The sequence below is a fragment of the Mirounga angustirostris genome, unplaced genomic scaffold (assembly GCF_029215605.1).
Source record: "Mirounga angustirostris isolate CCGP_5_RB_7025 unplaced genomic scaffold, mMirAng1.0.hap1 SCAF_1, whole genome shotgun sequence".
In the NCBI taxonomy this organism is placed as follows: Eukaryota; Metazoa; Chordata; class Mammalia; order Carnivora; family Phocidae; genus Mirounga; species Mirounga angustirostris.
Window position 1 is genome coordinate 165,182,839 of NW_026991709.1, and position 19,608 is coordinate 165,202,446.

The 19,608-nt window shown below is 47.3% G+C and overlaps 1 protein-coding gene and 1 pseudogene across 16 annotated transcripts in view; both read right to left on the minus strand.

The window, feature by feature from the left end:
- Nucleotides 1-18,984, minus strand: part of MTMR14 (myotubularin related protein 14) — a 46,929-nt gene extending 27,945 nt beyond the window's left edge. For 4 of the 16 annotated variants that reach the window (XM_045861903.3, XM_045861904.3, XM_064592915.1 and 1 more), the window contains exons 1-7: nucleotides 18,699-18,983; nucleotides 16,595-16,743; nucleotides 11,111-11,219; nucleotides 4,229-4,304; nucleotides 3,868-3,928; nucleotides 2,254-2,376; nucleotides 887-960 (exon numbers count right to left, since the gene is read on the minus strand). In XM_045861903.3, the coding sequence (XP_045717859.1) occupies nucleotides 887-960; nucleotides 2,254-2,376; nucleotides 3,868-3,928; nucleotides 4,229-4,304; nucleotides 11,111-11,219; nucleotides 16,595-16,743; nucleotides 18,699-18,854 (748 nt within the window). In that variant the 5' untranslated portion in view covers nucleotides 18,855-18,983. Of the gene's footprint in view, nucleotides 1-886; nucleotides 961-2,253; nucleotides 2,377-3,764; nucleotides 3,929-4,085; nucleotides 4,153-4,228; nucleotides 4,305-6,247; nucleotides 6,531-11,110; nucleotides 11,220-12,414; nucleotides 12,713-16,594; nucleotides 16,744-18,698 lie in introns of those variants that run through there. The other 12 variants (XM_054504617.2, XM_045861902.3, XM_064592901.1 and 9 more) reach the window with 10 other exon arrangements.
- On the minus strand, nucleotides 6,233-11,104 carry LOC123833590 (large ribosomal subunit protein uL13-like; annotated as a pseudogene).
- Nucleotides 18,985-19,608: the final 624 nt, after the last annotated feature.

Genomic DNA, 19,608 nt, shown 5'->3' on the forward strand with positions numbered 1-19,608 from the left:
ATATCTGGGCACCAGAGACAACTGCAGCTAGCTCTGTGTACGCCAACGTGTTTTACAACATGGTGAGGCCACCCACGGTGTACAACTGGGGACACAGCAATTATGTTCTTCATCACCAGGAGGGCCTCACCTAGGGCAATTTCCATAAATAACTTGATCACCCCAAGACAGACATTCAAAGGTTCATATCCACAAAGGCCAGCACAGCATGATTAGTTGCTGACACAGAGTAGTAGTAATGTTGTTTTATGCTGAAACAGCATTTTACCTGCACAGAGCACTTTCACAAACATGATCTCATCTAAGCTTCACAACAAACCTTGAGTTAAGCCTTTCCAAGTTCCAAATGACACCTGAGAAAAGCTGAGGCTTGGAGAGGCGAAGTAACTCGCTCAGGGCTGTAGCAGTAGTACCCGAGCCAGGAGTCAATCCCTGGACCCCGAATGGAAAGTGCCTTCCCGGACAGTGTCCTACCCTAAGTGTGAGAGCTTAAGACTGAGAGCCATGGTGTCCTATGCTGATCAACACAGGATCCTCCGGGCGGGGGGTGGGGAGGTGGGTGGAGGCATGGCGGCCCACCTGGGTGGCTCAGTCGGTTAAGCATCTGACTCCTGGTTTCAGCTCAGGTCAGGATCTCAGGCTCATGAGACCGAATACCGTGTTGGGCTCAGTGCTCAGCATGGAGTCTGCTTAGTTTCCCTCTCTCCCTCTCTCTTTCTCAAATAAAGAAATATATCTTTAAAACAAGACAACACAAAACATAAGATCCTCCGGGAAAGCTCTAGGGCACCTATGTACCTAAGTACAGAAGCCTGCAGATGGCCTCCAAGAGCACCCGGTCCTAGGAAACCTGTCTCTTGACTAGACACTGAAAAGAGCTCCCTACCTGGATACGGGATGGAGAGCAGAGTGAAGTCGGCATAGCGCTGGGCTTTGTCCACCTTCTCGGAGGAGGTTACACTACAAGACAGGACACAATGTGTTATGGCATCACAACACATATGCACCATTCCCCAGTGAGTATTACATCAACGTAAAATGAACCTCTTGCTAAAGAAACTACTCTTCAGATTTAGGAATGATTCCCTTCAGCAGTGCTGACTTTGAACAATTAAGAAATGTAACTTCTCGGGGTGCCTGGGTGGATCAGTCGGTTAAGCGTCTGCCTTCAGCTCAGGTCATGATCCCAGGGTCCTGGGATCGAGCCCCACATCGGTACTCCCTGCTCGGTGGGAAGCCTGCTTCTCCCTCTCCCACTCCCCCCTGCTTGTGTTCTCTCTCTCACTGTGTCTCTCTCTGTCAAATAAATAAATAAAATCTTAAAAAAAAAAAAAGAAATGTAACTTCTCTGCCCTCTACTCTAACTTATCAAGCAAGAGAGGTTACTCTCCAATTCTGCAGCATCCACAAGCGCAACAACCTCCCTACTGAGTCCCATAAATGAAGGCAGCACAACCACCCTGACCCAGAGGGTGGAATGAGATGAGAACAAGTAACTGAGACACTGTCCAAAGGGGGCTTCTGGGGGACTCTAGCCTCTCCTGTCTTCTCCAATATTCACTGAGGACACTCCTCAACAGGGCGGACAAATGGCATCTGAAAGGGAAAGACTTTGGACATTCTGATGGAAGAAGGGAGAAGGGAATATTCAGGTGTCTATGCACAGCTGAGCTGTAAGGCCTCAGTATGTCTTACTTTCTAAGACAACCTCCGCATAAGTAAAAGTCAGTATTATGAAAAAATAAAACATTTTTTTTGGCAGGGGGGGAAATTCTACAATCTCATCACCTCAATCCAGCTTCCATTATTTTCAAATTTTGCCTTATCAAATATCAAGATTTGGTCCATATGTGAAGTAAAAATTGGGCACATACACTGAGTTTTTTTGTTGTTCCATTTAGAAAGAGACTCTAACCTACCAGAGAGGATGCAGAACTTGGAGCCAAGGGACAAACCTTCAAGAGTTTCTAAGGAGGCAGCAGAGCACAGGTTAGAGACTCATGGGCCCTCAGTTATTCTCTGCATGACCTTGAGCAAGTTACTTAACCTCTCTGTGCTTTAGTTTCTCACTTGCAAGAGGGGCATAGTAGAACCTGCCTTGCAAGAATGTTTGAAGATACAGCTAGAAGATGTACAGAAAGCCCTCAGCATGAGGCCTGGCATGTAGTGAGCCCTTAGTAACTGCTGTATATACCATCACCGACCTGAAAAGCGGTGAACATATCACCAGTGCAGGAGGTGGCCTGTACTTACTTCATGCCAAACTTCACCTTCTTGTTCTCCACCATCAAGTCGCAGATGTATTTGACTGACAGGTACCGAAGCAGCTTGATGTCATAGCCTCTGACCTTATCAAAAAGATGTGTGTCGGAACTTCTGAAACAAAGAGCCGAAGGGAGAGGTTGTACTGCACATTCATTCAGAGAAGTTTGGGGGATAGGGAGCACGTTCAAGGAAGCAGAGATGTCACTGGCAAGAACTTCTGTTTCCCTTCTCCATTCGATGGAGGGAGGGCCGAGACAGGACAACTGGCCTCAGGGAAGGTGACTTCCTAAGAGATTACCCTGCTCTCTGGGACATATTTCAAAGAGGAGCAATTTGCAGCCGAGAACTGGGAAAGGGCTTTTTGGCACTGCCTGACATTAAGCCAAAAGACTCGAGATAATCTCGGAGTTCTAAAAAGCAGCAAGCTGGTGGCTGATAGAGTCTCTGAGATTCCATTAATCTCCCTCCAGCCCCCCTTTTCCCATTTATGACCATTTTTAGCCATATGATTTGCTCATAATGTAACCAAGTGAGATGCTTGCTGGAGATGGACTTTTTAGAGCTGTTTTATCACCTGATTGTGAAATTCTACCAAGTGAATTCCCTCTTCTTAGCAGGTCTAAGCAGCAAGGAGATAAAATTTTTCCTAATCCCCCAGGCTGTCTTTTGATCAGTCATACAGATAAAGGCAAAAGTAGAATGAGTACACAGTCACCATTAATTTTTTAATGCCCACTGCTTTGCTGTCCACAGCAGTGTCCTCGCCAAGAACAGTGTATGCTATGGAAGACGGCCTGGCTGAGGCAGAGGTCGTCTGATCTCAGGGGGAGAGCCAAACATTCTTGAGCACAAGCCAGGGTTGCTGCTCTCGGAACTAACAGGCAGAACTGGGCATAGTGAGATGCCTTTTCATGCACCAAACCATGATTTTGGGCAGCTGATCTTACTAGGGTGCTCGTGTGCATTCCAGAGATGCCTGATACCAGTTAAAGACTTCCCACGGGTACAGGCCATGCAAAGGAGCTTTTCCAAAATATCCTAGGGTGTCATTTTCTAAAAACATTTGGAAAGGAGGTAGAAGAGTGTGAACCAACCCATTTCCTCCCTTTAAGGGGGCCTAAAATACTTCTTTGTATCAAGCTCTATTATGGCATCGATGACAACTTGATGAACTGTGTAACCTCTAGTCTCTGGGTCTCCCACATGGGGACTGTAGCCCCTGCCCTGTGCCTTGGTACCAGGTGTGCTGTGACACCTGGTAGGCTGGCTGTCAGCACCCTGGTCACACCATGGAAACCACGGGGCTTGCCACACACACAGATGTCTGAGCCCTGTCTCAAACCTGCAGACCCTGGGGCTGAGATACTGCCCAGGAGGGAGACAGACTGCTCAGCCAGGCAATAAAATCAGCTCTGGGGAGAAGCTATGGGATGGACCTTAATGACCCTATTTCAGGGGCATGGACTTAGCCGTGGAAGGAAAGGAGCCAAAGCACTCACCTGGACCAGTGATGAGCATACACCATCGGTATGAAAATGCCCACCACTGGTCAGATACCCCATCCCCAGTACAAGCCCAGATCCATAACAATCTGGCACTGACCGAAGAGCGCAGTCCTCCTCGGTGATGTCCTCTGAATCTGCCCAGGCATCATCTGCACCCCCTGCCAGAGAAACCTGTCAGCACCAAGGCTGTTGCACGGGGCTCCACCCAGGGGCTTCCTGACCAGGCTCCTCCCACCCCGCGCCGACACCACCCCCAAGGGCAGCCCTCATGTCTTTCGGCATCAGATGTCCCCTATGCCTGGCAGGCTTCTTTACCCCAGCATCTCCTTGAGTGAAGGGAAGGCCCCTGGTCTCCACCCAGACTGCTCAGACTCTCCACCTCTGCCACCGTGGCGTAGGTGGCTCTTCTCTACATCTGGGCTCTTGTTCTCAGTCAGAGGAGGTAGCTCAATATTCACCTGAGAAAATATAATTGTAGCCAGTGCGTCCATACAGCTCCCCCCATCCAGCCAGGGTAGCCGACCTGCAAATGTGCTGGGAGAGAAACAGCATTTTCAGATGCTTTTCTAGGGTTTTTTTGTTCTTGTTTTTCCCAGCTTTATTGAGATAAAATTGACATACAATATTGTGTAAGTTTAAGGTTTACAACATGCTGATTTGATATACTTATAGATTGTAAAATCATTACCACCATCGAGTCAGCTAACAGCTCTATCATGTCACACAATTACCATTTCTTTTATGTGGTGAAAATATTTAAGACCATCTCTCTTTGCAACTTTCAAGCATATAATACAACATTAACAACTATAATCACTCTGCTGTACATTTAGATCTGCAGTTTGTACACTCTGGCCGACAGTCAAGATGATTTTCTCAAGTGCGCACAGTTGAAGGAACACCTAGGACTCCGCAGAGTCTCCCAGGCCCAGCTTCTGGGTCCAGGAGCACTCCCCAAAGTCTTATCAGCACCCAGGCCACAGCAGTCAATCTGAAGAATGCCTAGAATTTTTAATCTACATCCTGTCAAGGGAGCAGCTCCCCCAAACAAGAGGCACCAGAGCGCTACTAAGAGTAACAGACAGATTTAGGGGCTGTCACGCGTGTATGTGTGTAGGATTCGATGTTATGGTCTATGTGTGTGTGCTGGGCGTGGCACTGAACCGCTTACACCACTTCTCACTGAATTTTCAGTGAGCCCACGAGGAGCTGTGGCAGGGTGCATGCACTGCAGCTGCTTCACAGAAGGCACGGGAAGGTCATACAAGGACGGGTAAGCTGGGATTCGGTCTAGACCCACCCACTTCCACAGCCTGTGTGCTTATCATCATCTGGAACTGTTTAGCACAGGGGGGCAGCAACCTCTGAAGCAGGTGGGTCAATTAAGGGAGAAACGTTTGGGTGGTTTTTGTTTTTATTTACATCTCTCTCTTCCTTACCAAGGAAATGTAGTAGCTATAACTGTGCTTACGGGTTTTTTTGTTTCGTTTTTTTTTTTTTTTTACTCTTTTCCTCATTACTTAAAGATCACTTTGAGAGCTAGAATCCTAGAAACCAAGCAACTGGACTGAACTTCAAAATCTAATTTTAAGGCTGTATCTTTAATTAAACTGTAATGAGATCCTCATGGGAGGATATAGGTGGTAATGGGTAAGCCAACTAACCCAGAGTTTAGCTAAAGGCCAGGGGTGGCAGTGAGGTGGCTCAGAGTTTATATTAGAGAGGACAGCTGCATGACAGAGAGGGGTGAAGTTCATTTCTGAATGGGTCACACAGACTGGCAAGGTAAAGCAGGTCCCTGAAGACTGCAAAATACTGCCTGAGGGCTTCTTTTTCTTCTCTACCTGTTAGATAATAGGAGAGACAAGGTTTTGTTGCTACAGGAAAGGGGTGTGGGTGGGCATCACCAGGTCACCTTCCGGCTCTCTTGAGGTAGTGACAGTCTGGGGGAGGGGTCAGGTAATAGAAAAGCAACCTAAGGCAGCGTGTGGTGTTTTTTCAGGGCTGGGGACAAGAAGAGATTCATGGGAAGGTTGTCCAGGCAGTCTGTGATGAAGGACATGGGCTGGGATTCCTGCTGGCCTGAGGAGGATACACACTGGTGGGGGCTGCTTAATTTTCTCTGGGTCCAAAAGCATTTTGAAAATCTGATGAAAATGATCAACTATCCCCAGAAAAAAATGTGTGCACCACAGTTAACTTACATTTTAGAGGTTCCTGGACTCTCCCAAGTCCATCCACGGACCCATCTCTAGCCCCCATTAAGAGATGCTCTAAGGGGACCACCCCAGTAATGGGGAGTAGGGAAGTGGAAAACTGTAGCAGGGAAGTGTCAATCCTCAGGGTTAGCACCTGAGAAACTCTCACGTTAAGTGGGAAGGTCTGATTCCTAGGAGCAAGACAATAGGGGGCATTCAGCTTGTTTTGAGGGTTCCCCCCACCCCAGAAATAAACAGCCAATTTTACTGGGCCCAGACCGGGGGTCCGTGTGTCTTGAAGACTTCTGCGTATTTGTCAAAATTTCCTTCTCCAGGTTCTTTTCAGCCTGTCTCTGTAGCCTCATGAGCAGCTTTTTCTTCAAGTAATGGATCTCGGCCTTCTCCTTCCCCTTGTCCTTCAAGTACTGTCTGGTACTTCCAGCCAACCTCGTGAGCCAGGCACCCAAGGTAAGCGAACTTTCGTGTAGGCTTCAGACACAAACTTGGGAGCAGCGAGTACCACCACCTGCTTTTTCTTGTCATAGGGTGGCAGGAACCCTTGAGGCGGTCAGGGCAGCCTGGCCCTGCTGGGTCTTGAGGGGGCAGTGGGCCTCGCACTGTCCGCCAGAAGATGCGGCTGGGCACTCAGAAGTGGCAGGGGCCACAGGATGGGTTGGTGTGCATCCGCTTGCAGAGAAAGGCCAGCTACTTCAACTTGTCTCTGTAAAATTGCCAGAAATGTTGATGTCCTCACAGCGCGTGACTTCAAGCCTAGCCGCACCCAGCTGGCCACGATGGCCGCTCGGCAGCCCAGGAGATAGCCTCTGCCATCGAGCACCAGTACCCGCCCCTCCGCCATCTTCGGCAGCCGCCTGGGAAAGCTTCTCTGAGTTTGACTGGCGTGTATTACCATCCCCACCCTTCCCCATCATCTAAGTTGCTAACACCAAATCTCACTTTTCTTTGCATTTTTTTGTTGTTGTCGAATCTTTTCAGAGCAGAGACACACACTGTCTTTGGCTCTTGAGTTTTGAGACTGTTTCTTGAACTGTCTTCTAGGTCCAGATACCTCCTTCTGTCCCAGTTCTCTCATATCCCTTAGCTCTGTCTGTCCTTGCCTTTTTGGTAAGTCAGGCAGCGAGACGCGGGCCCAGAGGACTCATCAGATTGAAAAGAGCGGGCAAGTTGGCTATCTCCCCCAGTGAGGCACTAACCTCCCCTGAAGGAAGGTCCTCAGGTGGCACCTGGCGGAAGCGGTACTGGACTGCAGACTCTATCTCCTGAGCCTCATGGCTCCAAACCATAACCCCATCACTTCTGCACTTTAAGCTTAGCTCTTGACTGAGAAAGCAGGATGCACTGTGAATGCTCTCCATTTATCTAATTGTGAGTGGCCTCTAATTCCGCTTGGGGAGTATCGCTCTGTAGGATTCGCTCATCTACTAACCAACTCTGACATGCAGATGAAAGTGGCAGACCTTTACTCCCCATCTCTTAAGGGAGGAAACAAAGAGAAAGATGACTTGTCAAATACAAGTGTTGGGGAAGAAAATGGCATAGGAGAACACCTTACCCTTAAATGCTTGAACTGAGTTTTTAAAAATTTTTGATAATATATTTTATTTAACCCAACTATATCCCAAATATTATATCAACATATAGTTACTTTAAAAATCATTAATATTTTACATTTTTTGTACTAAATCTTTAAAATTCGATCTGTATTTTACTTGAATGCTTTACTTTTAGCCTTGTTTTTTTTTACAATAAATTTTTTTTTTTAATTAAGTAATCTCTGTGCCCAACGTGGGGCTCCAACTCATGACTCTGAAGTCAAGAATCGCACGGGGTACTGACTAAGCCAGCCAGGTGCCCCTTTACTTTTAGCATTTAAAGGAAAAAGTAGTCCTGACCCCAAATACGGTTGTGTTTCACAAAAAAATTCCACGTTGTTTCAGTTATAAATTAACTGCAATAACATCAAACACTTCGTTCCTCAGTTGCACTAGCCACACTGAAGTGAGTTTTGAAGGAAGCAAGCACTTCCTAACACACCCGCCTTCCCCAACCTAGCAGAGGTGTCGCCTCTGAAGTATTAGTAATAAACCGCCATCACCGCCCTAGCTACCAAGTGCCTGCCGTGTGCCACACATCTGAGGATGAGGTCCCCATCTCACAACAGAACACGCTCCCCTACCTTTCCTACTCTCCCTCTCGGTTGCCCGTTCACTTGTCTGCCACTCACCGGGCTCACGAGGATGAGGACCGCCTTACTCATCTCTGTCGCCCCAGACACTAGCACAGGGCCCACTACTGCTTTATCCAACAGCAGGAGCTGAGCCTCCACTTCTAAGCCGGGTGGGTACTTTGCTAGGTGCTGGGAGGACAACAGTCAGACAAGGCCCCTGTCCTCAAAGGGATTACGGCAGAGAGGAAATGACAGACATTCAAACACGCAATTAGAGTGAAGCCCCTGTAGGGAGGTAGGGAGGTAAAAAGTGACCGTGTCAGAGGAAGCCAAAAGGTATGAAATGGTATCTCACTGCCTGGATAAGAAGGTGTAAAAGGAGAAGAAAGGGGCGCCTGGGTGGCTCAGTTGGTTAGGCGACTGCCTTCGGCTCAGGTCATGATCCTGGAGTTCCGGGATCGAGTCCCGCATCGGGCCCCCTGCTCGGCAGGGAGTCTGCTTCTCCCTCTGACCCTCCCCCTCTCATGTGCTCTCTCATTCTCTCTCAGAAAAAAAAAAAAAAAAAAAAGGAGAAGAAAGCAGGATTAATGGCAAAGGCCTTCATAAACATTTATGAATGCCAAAGACTCCAAAGAATAATCCTTCTAACTCCCTGGTCTTCCTCTGAAATCAGGTGGCTTAGGGCTCTTTTTCACAGGCCTGCCTAGTCTGTAAGTGCAATCTGCCATTTAGCAACCCCACTTGTTCAGCTGTTCAGTGTGGCACTTCTCAAACACACTCAGGAAAGTTCCTTACTCGTGGTGTACAGACAAAGCAGTGAGAAACACCAGACCTGACAAAGCTACACAGGTCTCTCTGCTACAAGACGTCTCTGAGCCTTTGTTTTATCAATGTACACGTACCCATGGACTTTATGAATGTGGAGCCTGTGGTCAGGCCAACTCAGGTATGCAGAATTTCTCATTCACGGACAGGGAATGCTTTTCACAAGCGTATCCTTAAACTACTGTTCTTTGGAACACACTTCGGCAAACACTGGTTTGAGTATTACCTATGTAATTTCTAGTGACAAGCACTATGCTCCATAGAGCAGTGGTCTTTAAACTGGAGTTCCAATAACTTGCAAGAACCCGACAGCTTCCCAAAGGGGGAGGGGGGACAAAAAGCTGTAAGACGATCAACTTCAGGAACTTCCGTATCAGCTTTTCCATACAATCGACCTCTCCAAGCAAGCCTTCATTCAAGTCCCCTTTCCTAACTCCCCTTTCACATTTGCCCTTCTCCCATTTTACGAAAAGGCAGGCACAAAGGGGCCCAAACAAGCCTCATATCTCTCCTCCTCACTGTCCGGGCGCTTGACCACCCACACTGGGTAACCGCAGCTGGGTTCTGCAAGCCACATGCTCATGTATCTGCCAACCGAAGAGAGAGACTGCATCTGCTCCCTTTCCTCCTCCAGGCTCTCTCCCTACTTTCATCTGCTCCTCCTAGACTAATCCCCCCGAAAAAGCTACTTTCCTCCTATATTTCCCTGCTCAAAAATCACACTGCTCTCCTGGCAAATGCAAGCAACTTGGTCAGCATTCGGCCTCCTGCAATCAATCCCTTCCATCCTCTGGCCTGGCACGCACCTTCCCCACCAGCCAGGGAGGTGCCCGGGCCCCTCTGGTTTCTATCTCCATGCCTTTCCCCATGTTGCACCACCTGCTAGGAGCACCTTCCCATCTGTGTGCCAGCTAGCATTGTTTTTCCTCCAGTGCTCTCAAGCCACGGCCTGCTCACTTAATGAGGCCACCCGTTGAGTCACTCCACACTGTTCTCCAAGCTTCTCTTACACCACACTGGAGGACCCTCAATTTCAGTGTGGTAGCCTGAGGGAACTCCAGGTTCAGTTCAAATCCCAGCTCTTTTAGTAAACTTGGCAAAGTTACTTAATCACTTCATTTTATCTGCAAAATGGGAACATCAATTACATCAAACGATTATAAAAAGATAGGTAAATGAGACCACACTGGGGAGCCAAGTTAACGAACGTCACTAGAGTATAAGCTCCATGAGGGTAAGGGTTTTTGTCTACACACTGATGTATCTTAAGGCCTGAAACCTAATATACATTCAGAAAACACTTAGTAAATTATAGGATGAACAACAATGAACAAACAACAATGTATTAACTTACCTGATCTAATGTAGTCCATAAACCTTTGATGTAGGCATTATTATTATTCCCATTTTATAGAGGAGGACACTGAGGCCTTGTATAGGCAGGAAGTAACAGGGCCAGGATCTGAACCTAGGCAATCTGGCTCCAGAACACAGGGTGGGGTGGGACGCCTGGGTGGCTCAGTCAGCTAAGCATGTGCCTTTAGCTCAGGTCATGATCCCAGCGTCCTGGGATTGAGTCCCACGTTGGGCTCCCTGCTCAGCGGGAGGCCTGCCTCTCCCTCTGCCTGCCACTCCCCCTGCTTGTGCTTGCTCGGGCACTCTCTCTCTCTCACAAATAAATAAATAAATAATCTTAAAAAAAAAAAGCACAGGGTGGGGTACTCTGGTGTGACTATCCCTTCCCTACATTGACTCCCTTGGAAGGTGGTATAAGAATTGGATTGTTGCTGGGGTGCCTGGGTGGCTCAGTCGTTAAGCGTCTGCCTTTGCCTCAGGTCATTATGATCCCAGCGTCCTGGGATTGAGCCCCGCGTCGGGCTCCCTGCTCAGTGGGAGGCCTGCTTCTCCCTGTCCCACTCCCCCTGCTTGTGTTCCCTCTCTCGCTGTCTCTGTGTCAAATAAATCTTTAAAAAAAGAATCGGTCTGTTTCTATGGCCTGCATTGCACAGCACCAGGCACCCAGTAATCACCCAACACTTGGCTGGCAAATGCTGAGAACAAGTTGACCATACACTTTGCATTCAGCCAGTTACCCCAGAACAGGGTCTAAGGGAATGGTGTATTCTTACCTTGCCCTTGAACAGGATCACTGGACAGACAAACCGTCCTCTGCACCTGGCCGTCTTGCTACGGTTGACAAGGTCTTGCAACTTGCTCACTTGCACAGTGCTCTGAAACCTAAGGCACAGGCAAGAGTCAGGTCAGGCTGGCTTCTAAGTGGGCAGTGTGTGTGTGTGTGTGTGTGTGTGTTCACAAAGACCCCACGCAAAGTCTGCAGATGTGTGCATGAATACTCATATGAAATTTAGTAAATGCTTTAATTCCTAAATTCTAGATCACGGATATGTTAAGCTTTTCAGGAAGAGAAAAAAAAATGCTATATTATAGGTAATAAAATTTAAGTCATCCTGATTTTAGAATCCTTAAAATGAAAAAACAAGTGAGCTACTTTGAAGACATGATACATAAAATACAGAAATATACGTAGCAAACTGAATGCTGATTACGTCCGGGGTGTACGTTTTTTTACTCCCAGAGTAAGACAATAGTTGTCCTGGGGACCCTATGGAAATCACAGGGCCATTTTTGTGATCTTTCAGGGGGCAGGCTAAGAAGGTTCGTATTTCACATGGTGATAAGCTTCTGATATTTCATCAACATTCCAACTATCTTTAACAGTCCAAACAGCAAACAGGGCAGGGAATGCTGGAGCAAAGGAGGTTAAAAAGCAGCTATTTGTGGCACGGAGAAATATAGTAGTTAATGCACTGGGTTTGGTAAGGAACTTCCAGAACATCAGAGGGTCAGGTTTAGAGATGAGTTCCAGCAAGTCAAAGCCATAATCACATCAGTAGACCCTAAAAACAAGGTCGCTTGTTATAGACTCACCTACCAATCCAAATCAGCCAGGCAGAGCTTCTAGTTACACGAGAAAGGAGAGGCAGGAAAGTTAAGAGTGGGACACTATGTAGATTAAATGAGTAGAAGGGAAGGAAGACGCTCATGTTCCCTCCTTATAAGGGTGAGCTTCCAGGTCAAGGGCATTTAATTCCTTCTACATCCTAATCCTTCTGCGCATCCAGGTGTTCTTGCACAGCAAATGCATACAAATAACTGTTTCCAAATGAGTAAGTTCAACTCCTACACATCTGTGGTTAGCTTTTTAAGTCTATCTGGATGCTGTTGGGATTAACAGTCTTTTAAAGATACTGCTGATTCTTAGTAGCCTTTACAGATATATTCGCAGGCCACAGTAACTACTGTCAAGTGGGGGTCTGAAACTGAAGTTAAAAAGAGGGGTTCAAATAAAAACCTGGACCAGTAGTTTGATGATCTTGGAAAGAGAACAAGGGGGTAAAAGAACAGAACTTACACTTCCCATGGTGTTTTTCTGTAAGGTCTGATTTAAGATGTTACTTTTGTAGTCATTTTTTTTTTCTTCTTTGAAGTCAGCAAGAATGGCAAACTTGAAGAGGCTGGGGTGCTTCTTTAGGTGCCTGTAGGGTGGCACTGGCCACCCAGCCATGCCCTAGAAAGTCCATGGCTCGGGCGCCTGGGTGGCTCAGTTGGTTAAGCGACTGCCTTCGGCTCAGGTCATGATCCCGGAGTCCCAGGATCGAGTCCCGCATCGGGCTCCCTGCTCGGCGGGGAGCCTGCTTCTCCCTCTGACCCTCCCCCCTCTCATGTGCTCTCTCTCTCATTCTCTCTGTCTCAAATAAATAAATAAAATCTTTAAAAAAAAAAAAAGTCCATGGCTCACTGAAAACCAAGTTCTGCCACTTCCCCTCACTCAGTTTCTCTATGAAATAAAAAGGCACCTCAGGGGGCGCCTCAGTGGCTCAGTCGGTTAAGCGGCTGCCTTCGGCTCAGATCATGATCCCAGGGTCCTGGGATCAAGCCCCACATCGGGCTCCCTGCTCAGCGGGGAGCCTGCTTCTCCCTCTCCCTCTGCTTATTTATTATAAATAAATAAATAAAATCTTAAAAAAAAAAAAGGCACCTCAGTACAAAATAATCTAATTCAACTCAGATGCCAGGAGAATATGAAACAGAGAGCACATACAATACTGTCCACAGTAGTCTTCCTCTTGCCTTTTGGTGGCCCCAAGCCATTTTCACAGATCTGATCAGCACCATCTATTGCCACAGGATCTCACTTAGTCACACCAGCAGCTCCCTGAGTTCTAAATGCCTTCAAACTGTGTTTGATGCTCCCAGGCTGAGAGCTTCCATTCGGCAAACTCCATAAAACCAAGATGGAAAACATGCCAGTATTTCCCTCTTAGGGGCTGTGGGCAGTCTCTTAATGTAGAAGTGGCATACTTTTTCTGGTTAGGCTAGGTGGTGGTTTATTTTGCTAGTTCCCCTACTCAAAGAAACAATTCAGCTTCCATTCTCAGTAGTTCCTGCTTTTATTTTTATTATCTCTTGGCCTTAGGATCTTTTTCTTACAGTGCTAAGCACTGAGCTGTATCTGGCACATGATACTCAGATTTGAATGAATAAACGTAGGCTTGTGTATTTACGTTTGTCTCGTGGGACTGATATTAACCTGTGGAATCTGATGCTATCTCTGGGGAGATAGCGTCAGAATTGAGCTGAATCGCAGGACGCCCAGCTGGTGTCCAAGAACTGGTGGTGTGGGGGACGCCTCAGTCCCACCCATGTTGGAATTAGGTACAGAACTTAACCACTATCCCCCAGTGCCTCATCTGTACTTCCCCTAATTCTGGTTCTTGTTACACAGTCATTGCTTCTTTATTGGTCTGTGTTACTCAAAAGATCTAAGGGTAGGGACTTCATCTATCTGGTAGGACTTCCAACTGGATCCCTGGGCACTGCCACATGGCAGCAGCTCAATGAACACTTGTTGACAAACACATGTCTTGGCTGTTCAGAGATCCCTATCCAGACTTCTATTCCCAGATGATGGGCTAAACTGGGGAGGTGGATTAACAGAACTAAACCACTTCCTAAATCCAGTTCTACCCTGTGTAATGCGGTCTAATTACTGTCCTATTAACACCAAAGCCAGGTATGTAAAGAAGCAAAAGTTCTGTTTCTTCCCACCTAAACATGCATATACTCCTTTCTCTTCAACTGAAAGGCACTGCCCACTCCGAGTTACTTCAAGGCCTTACAAGAAGTAAAAAGTAAAAACAAAGTTCAGTAACTCCTCTAGGGTGACGAATACACCACCGTGGCCCTGGCCTAGAAGGTGCGGCTCTGCTGGTGGAAGAACTGTGGTGATGACAGAAAGAAAAGGCAGACAGACCCACGGAGCAGAGTGAGGAAAGACCCGGATTTTAAACCCACCCTGCTTACTACTTCTGTGGTCTTCAGAAAAGCCAAGTTACTTCCCTGGGTTGTCACTTTCTCTTCGGGACAATGGAAGTGATACCACCTACTTCACTGGGTTGTTGCAGGGCTTAAGGGAGCTGCTGTGTGAAACTCTAACACCTGGCAAACATTAGGCCCTCGGCAAACATTCATTTCCCCTTCTTTAAGGGCTCGACTGCCATCAGCACTGAGCTGGTTTCCTTCCAGGAAAAGCTGCTGTGGGGCAACCAAGACAGAGTTCCTTAATGTACCTCTACTACAGGGTGGGGTGGCATCACCTGGGAGCTTGTGAGAAAATGCAGAAGCTCGGGCCCCACTCCAGACTACGGAGTCAGATTTTGTGTTGTCACTAAAAGCGCACGTGATTCGCTCATAGTCTAGCTGAAGTAGCACCATCTTGACTAAAGCTTAGCTTAATAGCAGAATGCCATCAGGGCACCAAGGTAAAACCATCAGCCAGCACTGAAGAGGGTGGAGGGGAGGGCAAGGGCAAGGAAAAAGAGATTTTGTTCAGAAACTGTAGCTAAGGGCTTATAGATGTTGAGTCTACCTAACTAATTCTGGAAGAAGTTAGGAAGGGATGGAAACCATATATAACGGAGCCTTAACAAAACCCATATCTTTAGGGTCAGAGATCCCTGGAGTTCTTAAGTTATATGACTGAGGATATAATTTCTATGATCTACATATAATTTGTTTTCCTAATACCTGCCTTTTTCTCAGTGAACCCCACCACCACCTCATGAGATGGCACACTTAATAGAAATTACATTTTACAGGTAAGGAATCGAAGGCTTAGTCCTTAGACTCCTCTCACCTGGTTATTCCTCTGCTGCAAAGCATTCTCTGGCTTCCTGTGGCCTCTAGCAGTGTTCCTCAGGCTACACGGTATATTAAGGCTCATCTAGAGAGCTCTCTAAGAATGTAGATTCTGGAAATTCTGATTCAGGGACCCTAAAATCTGTGATTTTAATGAGTGCTCAGGGGATACTAGCACAAAAAAACCGTAACACCCACAAGTCCACACTCTTTGGCCTGATGATCAAGACCATATATAAATTGGTCTTTTAGGACATGTCAGGTCTGCTACTCATCCTTCCAGTTCCAACTGAAGAGGACCTCTACCATGGGCTCTTCCTAAACACACACACTCCAGGCAGAATTAACCATTCTCCCTGGTTTGTCTGCAGCAGCGCTTCCTAAACCTTAATGTGTGTATGAATCACTAGGGCATCGTGTTAGGCTGTGATTTTGATTCAGTGGCTCTGGAGCCAGAGTTTCAGAGTCTCTAGCAGGTTCCTGATGGGCACACTTCAATAGTGAGGGCCTGCTGCCCTCATCATTAACATCGCATCTACAGGGCCATGCTTTCACAGATACTGTGGACAACAGCTCCTGGATTCTCTTAAAATCAGCAGCAAGTACGGAGACTAAGGGAACAAACTTTGAAATCAACATAAAGCATTTCCTGGAGCCTCCATGCTGTCATCATTTATTAGTGTCAAACAACTGCCACCATTTACTGACTACCTTTGGTTGTATCCTGTGCCGGGTGCTTTATATATGCTCGTATGTGACCTGGTTTTACCCAGAGAAAGCACTCGGGCCTTGGTAGGCCCTCAATAAATGGTAGCTCTTACTTCTAATTCTTACAATAAACACGCCAGGCTTGTAACAGCCCCACTTATCATCTGGGATTGCACTAGCCACTTTTCTAAACAGAGACAGAAACTTACCAATGAGAAAACCAAGAGACAAAGAGATTACGTAATTTGCCCAAGATACTTACACAGCCAGCACGTAAACTCAAAGCAGTCTGACCTCAGATCTCAGGCTCTTAAGCCCTATAAATGGTTAAGTGCTCTTAAGAATGTCAACAACACAGCACAGCTCCCACCCCATTCCCTTAAAAAAGGACAGTAAGGTTCAGAATGGTGAGGTGTGAAGTAAGCTGTCTTAGGTCAGTGGGCCCTAGGGTGGGGGAGAAACAGAAGTCCAGGATTGTGACTTCCAACCTCTCATTCTACAGACTTGCTACTTTGTCAATCTAACTTATCAAACCCTGAATGGAACAAAGAGTCCGATAAGGTTTCATACCTGGGGAAAGTGAGTCTACCCCGCCCAGTTTCCCGCCCAGTTGCAGACTTCCTGACTCTGGGGATGAGATGTCAGAGCCTCCCCAGACAGGCACACTCTAGTTACATGATGCTCACGTGTCTTTCTCCTTCTCAGAACTTTCATACTCCAGGAACACGATGTGCTGGGGGTAGTGGCCACAGATATCCCCATTCACATTTTGGATCACACTGTAACAGTAGTCTCGGCCAAACAGCTCCAGACATCTCTTCTCAATGCGCTCAACCTGCACAGAGGAGGAGACCTGAGCATAAAGAAGATTCTGGGATTCTGAGTATGAGAATTAGGCAGCTCGGGACCTGCAGAGGTCACTGGGAATGACATGTGCCTCTGTGATTATTATTCAATGCCAGGAAGAGACACTTTGCTGGGACACAGGCCCTAGATGTGTACTTCATTAATCTATATGCGGTTATGTTTTGGGAGGTCTCTGAACCCCTCAATGTTGCAGTGAAACTGTTAAGCATTTGAAGGAAAAGGCTACAATTTTTATTAGATTTTCAAGGTGGTCCACAATCCATAAAATATTAAGAACTCTTGCTCTAGGTTACTTTAACATTAATCCATTATCTTCCCCTGGCTCCAGATTACTCCCCATTCTCTAGCCACAGACAAGTACCTGGACACTCTAGTTAGTGTAATGAGTAAAAGCTACAGACAAGGCTGTCTCCCCACACTCCATTTATTTATCAAATAAAAGAATGAACTCCCCTTAAAATTGCTTTTATTGGGGCGCCTGGGTGGCTCAGTCGGTTAAGCGACTGCCTTCAGCTCAGGTCATGATCCTGGAGTCCCGGGATCGAGTCCCAACATCAGGCTCCCTGCTCAGCAGGGAGTCTGCTTCTCCCTCTGACCCTTCCCCCTCTCATGTGCACTCTCTCTCTCAAATAAATAAAATCTTTAAAAAAAAAATTGCTCTTATTTAGTTCACAGTTTAGGGAAAGGTCCACTAGAAAAAAGGCATAAGATGTGTAATTATCTTGAGAAGTCTACAAGAGATCAGGAAGCCTGGAGAGGCTTTAAGGCCAGCTGCAGTGAAAGTCAGGTATAACTTAAGACAACCCTAATCTTTAGAGATGGAAGATGGAAGAGAGGCTCAGCAAACCACTGACCCTCCACAGCCACTCAAAAGACCAATGGAAAAACTCATAGTGGCTTAAACTAGGAATTCTCAAATTTTAAGATGCATGAGTATCATGAAGAAGCCTATTAAAAAATGCAAATTCCAGGTTCCCACCCTCAGAAATTCTGACTCAGAACTGGATGGGATCAAGGAACCTTTATTTTTAACAAGGATCCCAGACAATGCTGAAACAGGTGGTCCTCAGGCTAAGCTCTGAAAACCACTTGGTTGTTTGGAGAGTGGGGAAATCCCATCATTACTTAAGTCTTCCCTAGGCTACTCCAGAGAGTAGCAGGATGCCAACTGCAGTATGTTCCAGCAAGTAGTACCCCTGGAGCCAAACCAGAGTTTCATGGCCCAGAATGGAACAGAATCCCACTGGAAAGCCTGATGCTAAACCTGCCAAAAGCACATGGGGAGTAAGAGATAGGAGGATCCGCAAGATTTCCAATTGACTGCCAAACAGTGCCTAGGATGGGAATGGCCTTAACCAGGCTGGATACCTTCCAGGTCTGGCAATAAGGAGACTGAAGGGAATCCCAAGAGTAGAAAAAAGAGGAACTGAGACTTGCTTTTTAAAGGAATAGAGGGAGTGCGGGCTGTTTTCCTATCTGTAGGGGAAGGAAAAGGATGGGCCTAAAGTCACCCGAAGGCTTTAAAGGAAGCAACACACTCAGCCCATGTCTTGGTTCCATTCTGACCTCTGACCTGGAGCAATCTTCTAAACTTTTTTGTATCATCTCAACGTGAGACTTTTGTACCTGCACCTGATGCACGGGAAAAACCCTCCTCAGCTTCCCCTCTCTAATGTCTGAACATGGTCCCTCAGCTCTGATCCTTGACCTCCAAACGCCTTGTCTCAAACCAAAGGACGTCCTTCCTTGGCTTCTTCTGACCCCAGTTCTTCCTTTTTCGGTTTTTGAACCCGACCTTTACTCGCCGGGTCCAGACCCTGGGAACTTCCCTCTCTCCTTCCTCTGACCCCTGACCTCCGCCTTTCCTCTGCAACTTTTCAAGCCAAGGAGTTCTCTTGGTGCTCATTACACCTCCAAACTCACCTTAGAGCCGCCCGTCCCGCTGCAGTCCTTGGCCCGGTACTGAGTCCGGGAGAACTCCTCCAGCAGCTCCCCAAGCCCCGGCTCCTGGGGCGGCTGGTTGCCCGAAGAAGCCGACGGCCCCCCCGAGGCGGCGGCGGCGGCCCTAGCACCCGCCATGGCCCAGCCCCGCGTCCCCTTCAGCACCCGGCGTCCCCCTCAGCACGCCTCAGCCCTGCCCATGACACCTGGAGGCACCAACTCCGAGTCCGGAACCTCGGGAAAAGCCTCAGCCGTCGCCTTCCCTTTCCACTTCCGGCCCCGCCCCACCCAGCCGGATGTTTACTTCGGCCCTGACCAATCGAAGCCCGGGACTCGCGCCCTGCCCCGTGATTACCGACCCACCCCCAAATGTGGAGCGATCCAAATGGTCTAGGGAGAGGGAGCGGGGCTACTCGCAGATAACTCTTGCTCCGCCCCTCGGGGTTTCCCCTGGGGAAGCCGGGCTAAACCATTGGGGCTGCGGGAGGGGTGTTAGTGCGGGAACGAGGAGGAAGGAACTATGGGAAATAACCGGAGGAAGAGTGGAATAAACCACTACAGGGAGAGGAGGAGGGAACGCTTGGAGGCAACTAATTAGTGTTGGCAATCATAGTAATAATAGTAAGTAAAAATAAAACAGCATTTCATAAGGCACTTTTTTTTACACTACTCCTCACAACTTCCCTATAATTGTAGTGCTCCTGTAGTCAACCCGTGTTATCAAAGAAGGAAACGGCAGTCATGACTATGTTGAAATTCTGTGATTGAAAAGCACCATAGTTTTCTTTTTGTGTTAATGGAACATTTCAAACATTCACAGAAGTGGAGAGAATAGTATAATGACCCCCTCGTGTATCCATTAGTCCATTTCAACAATAATAAACATATGCCA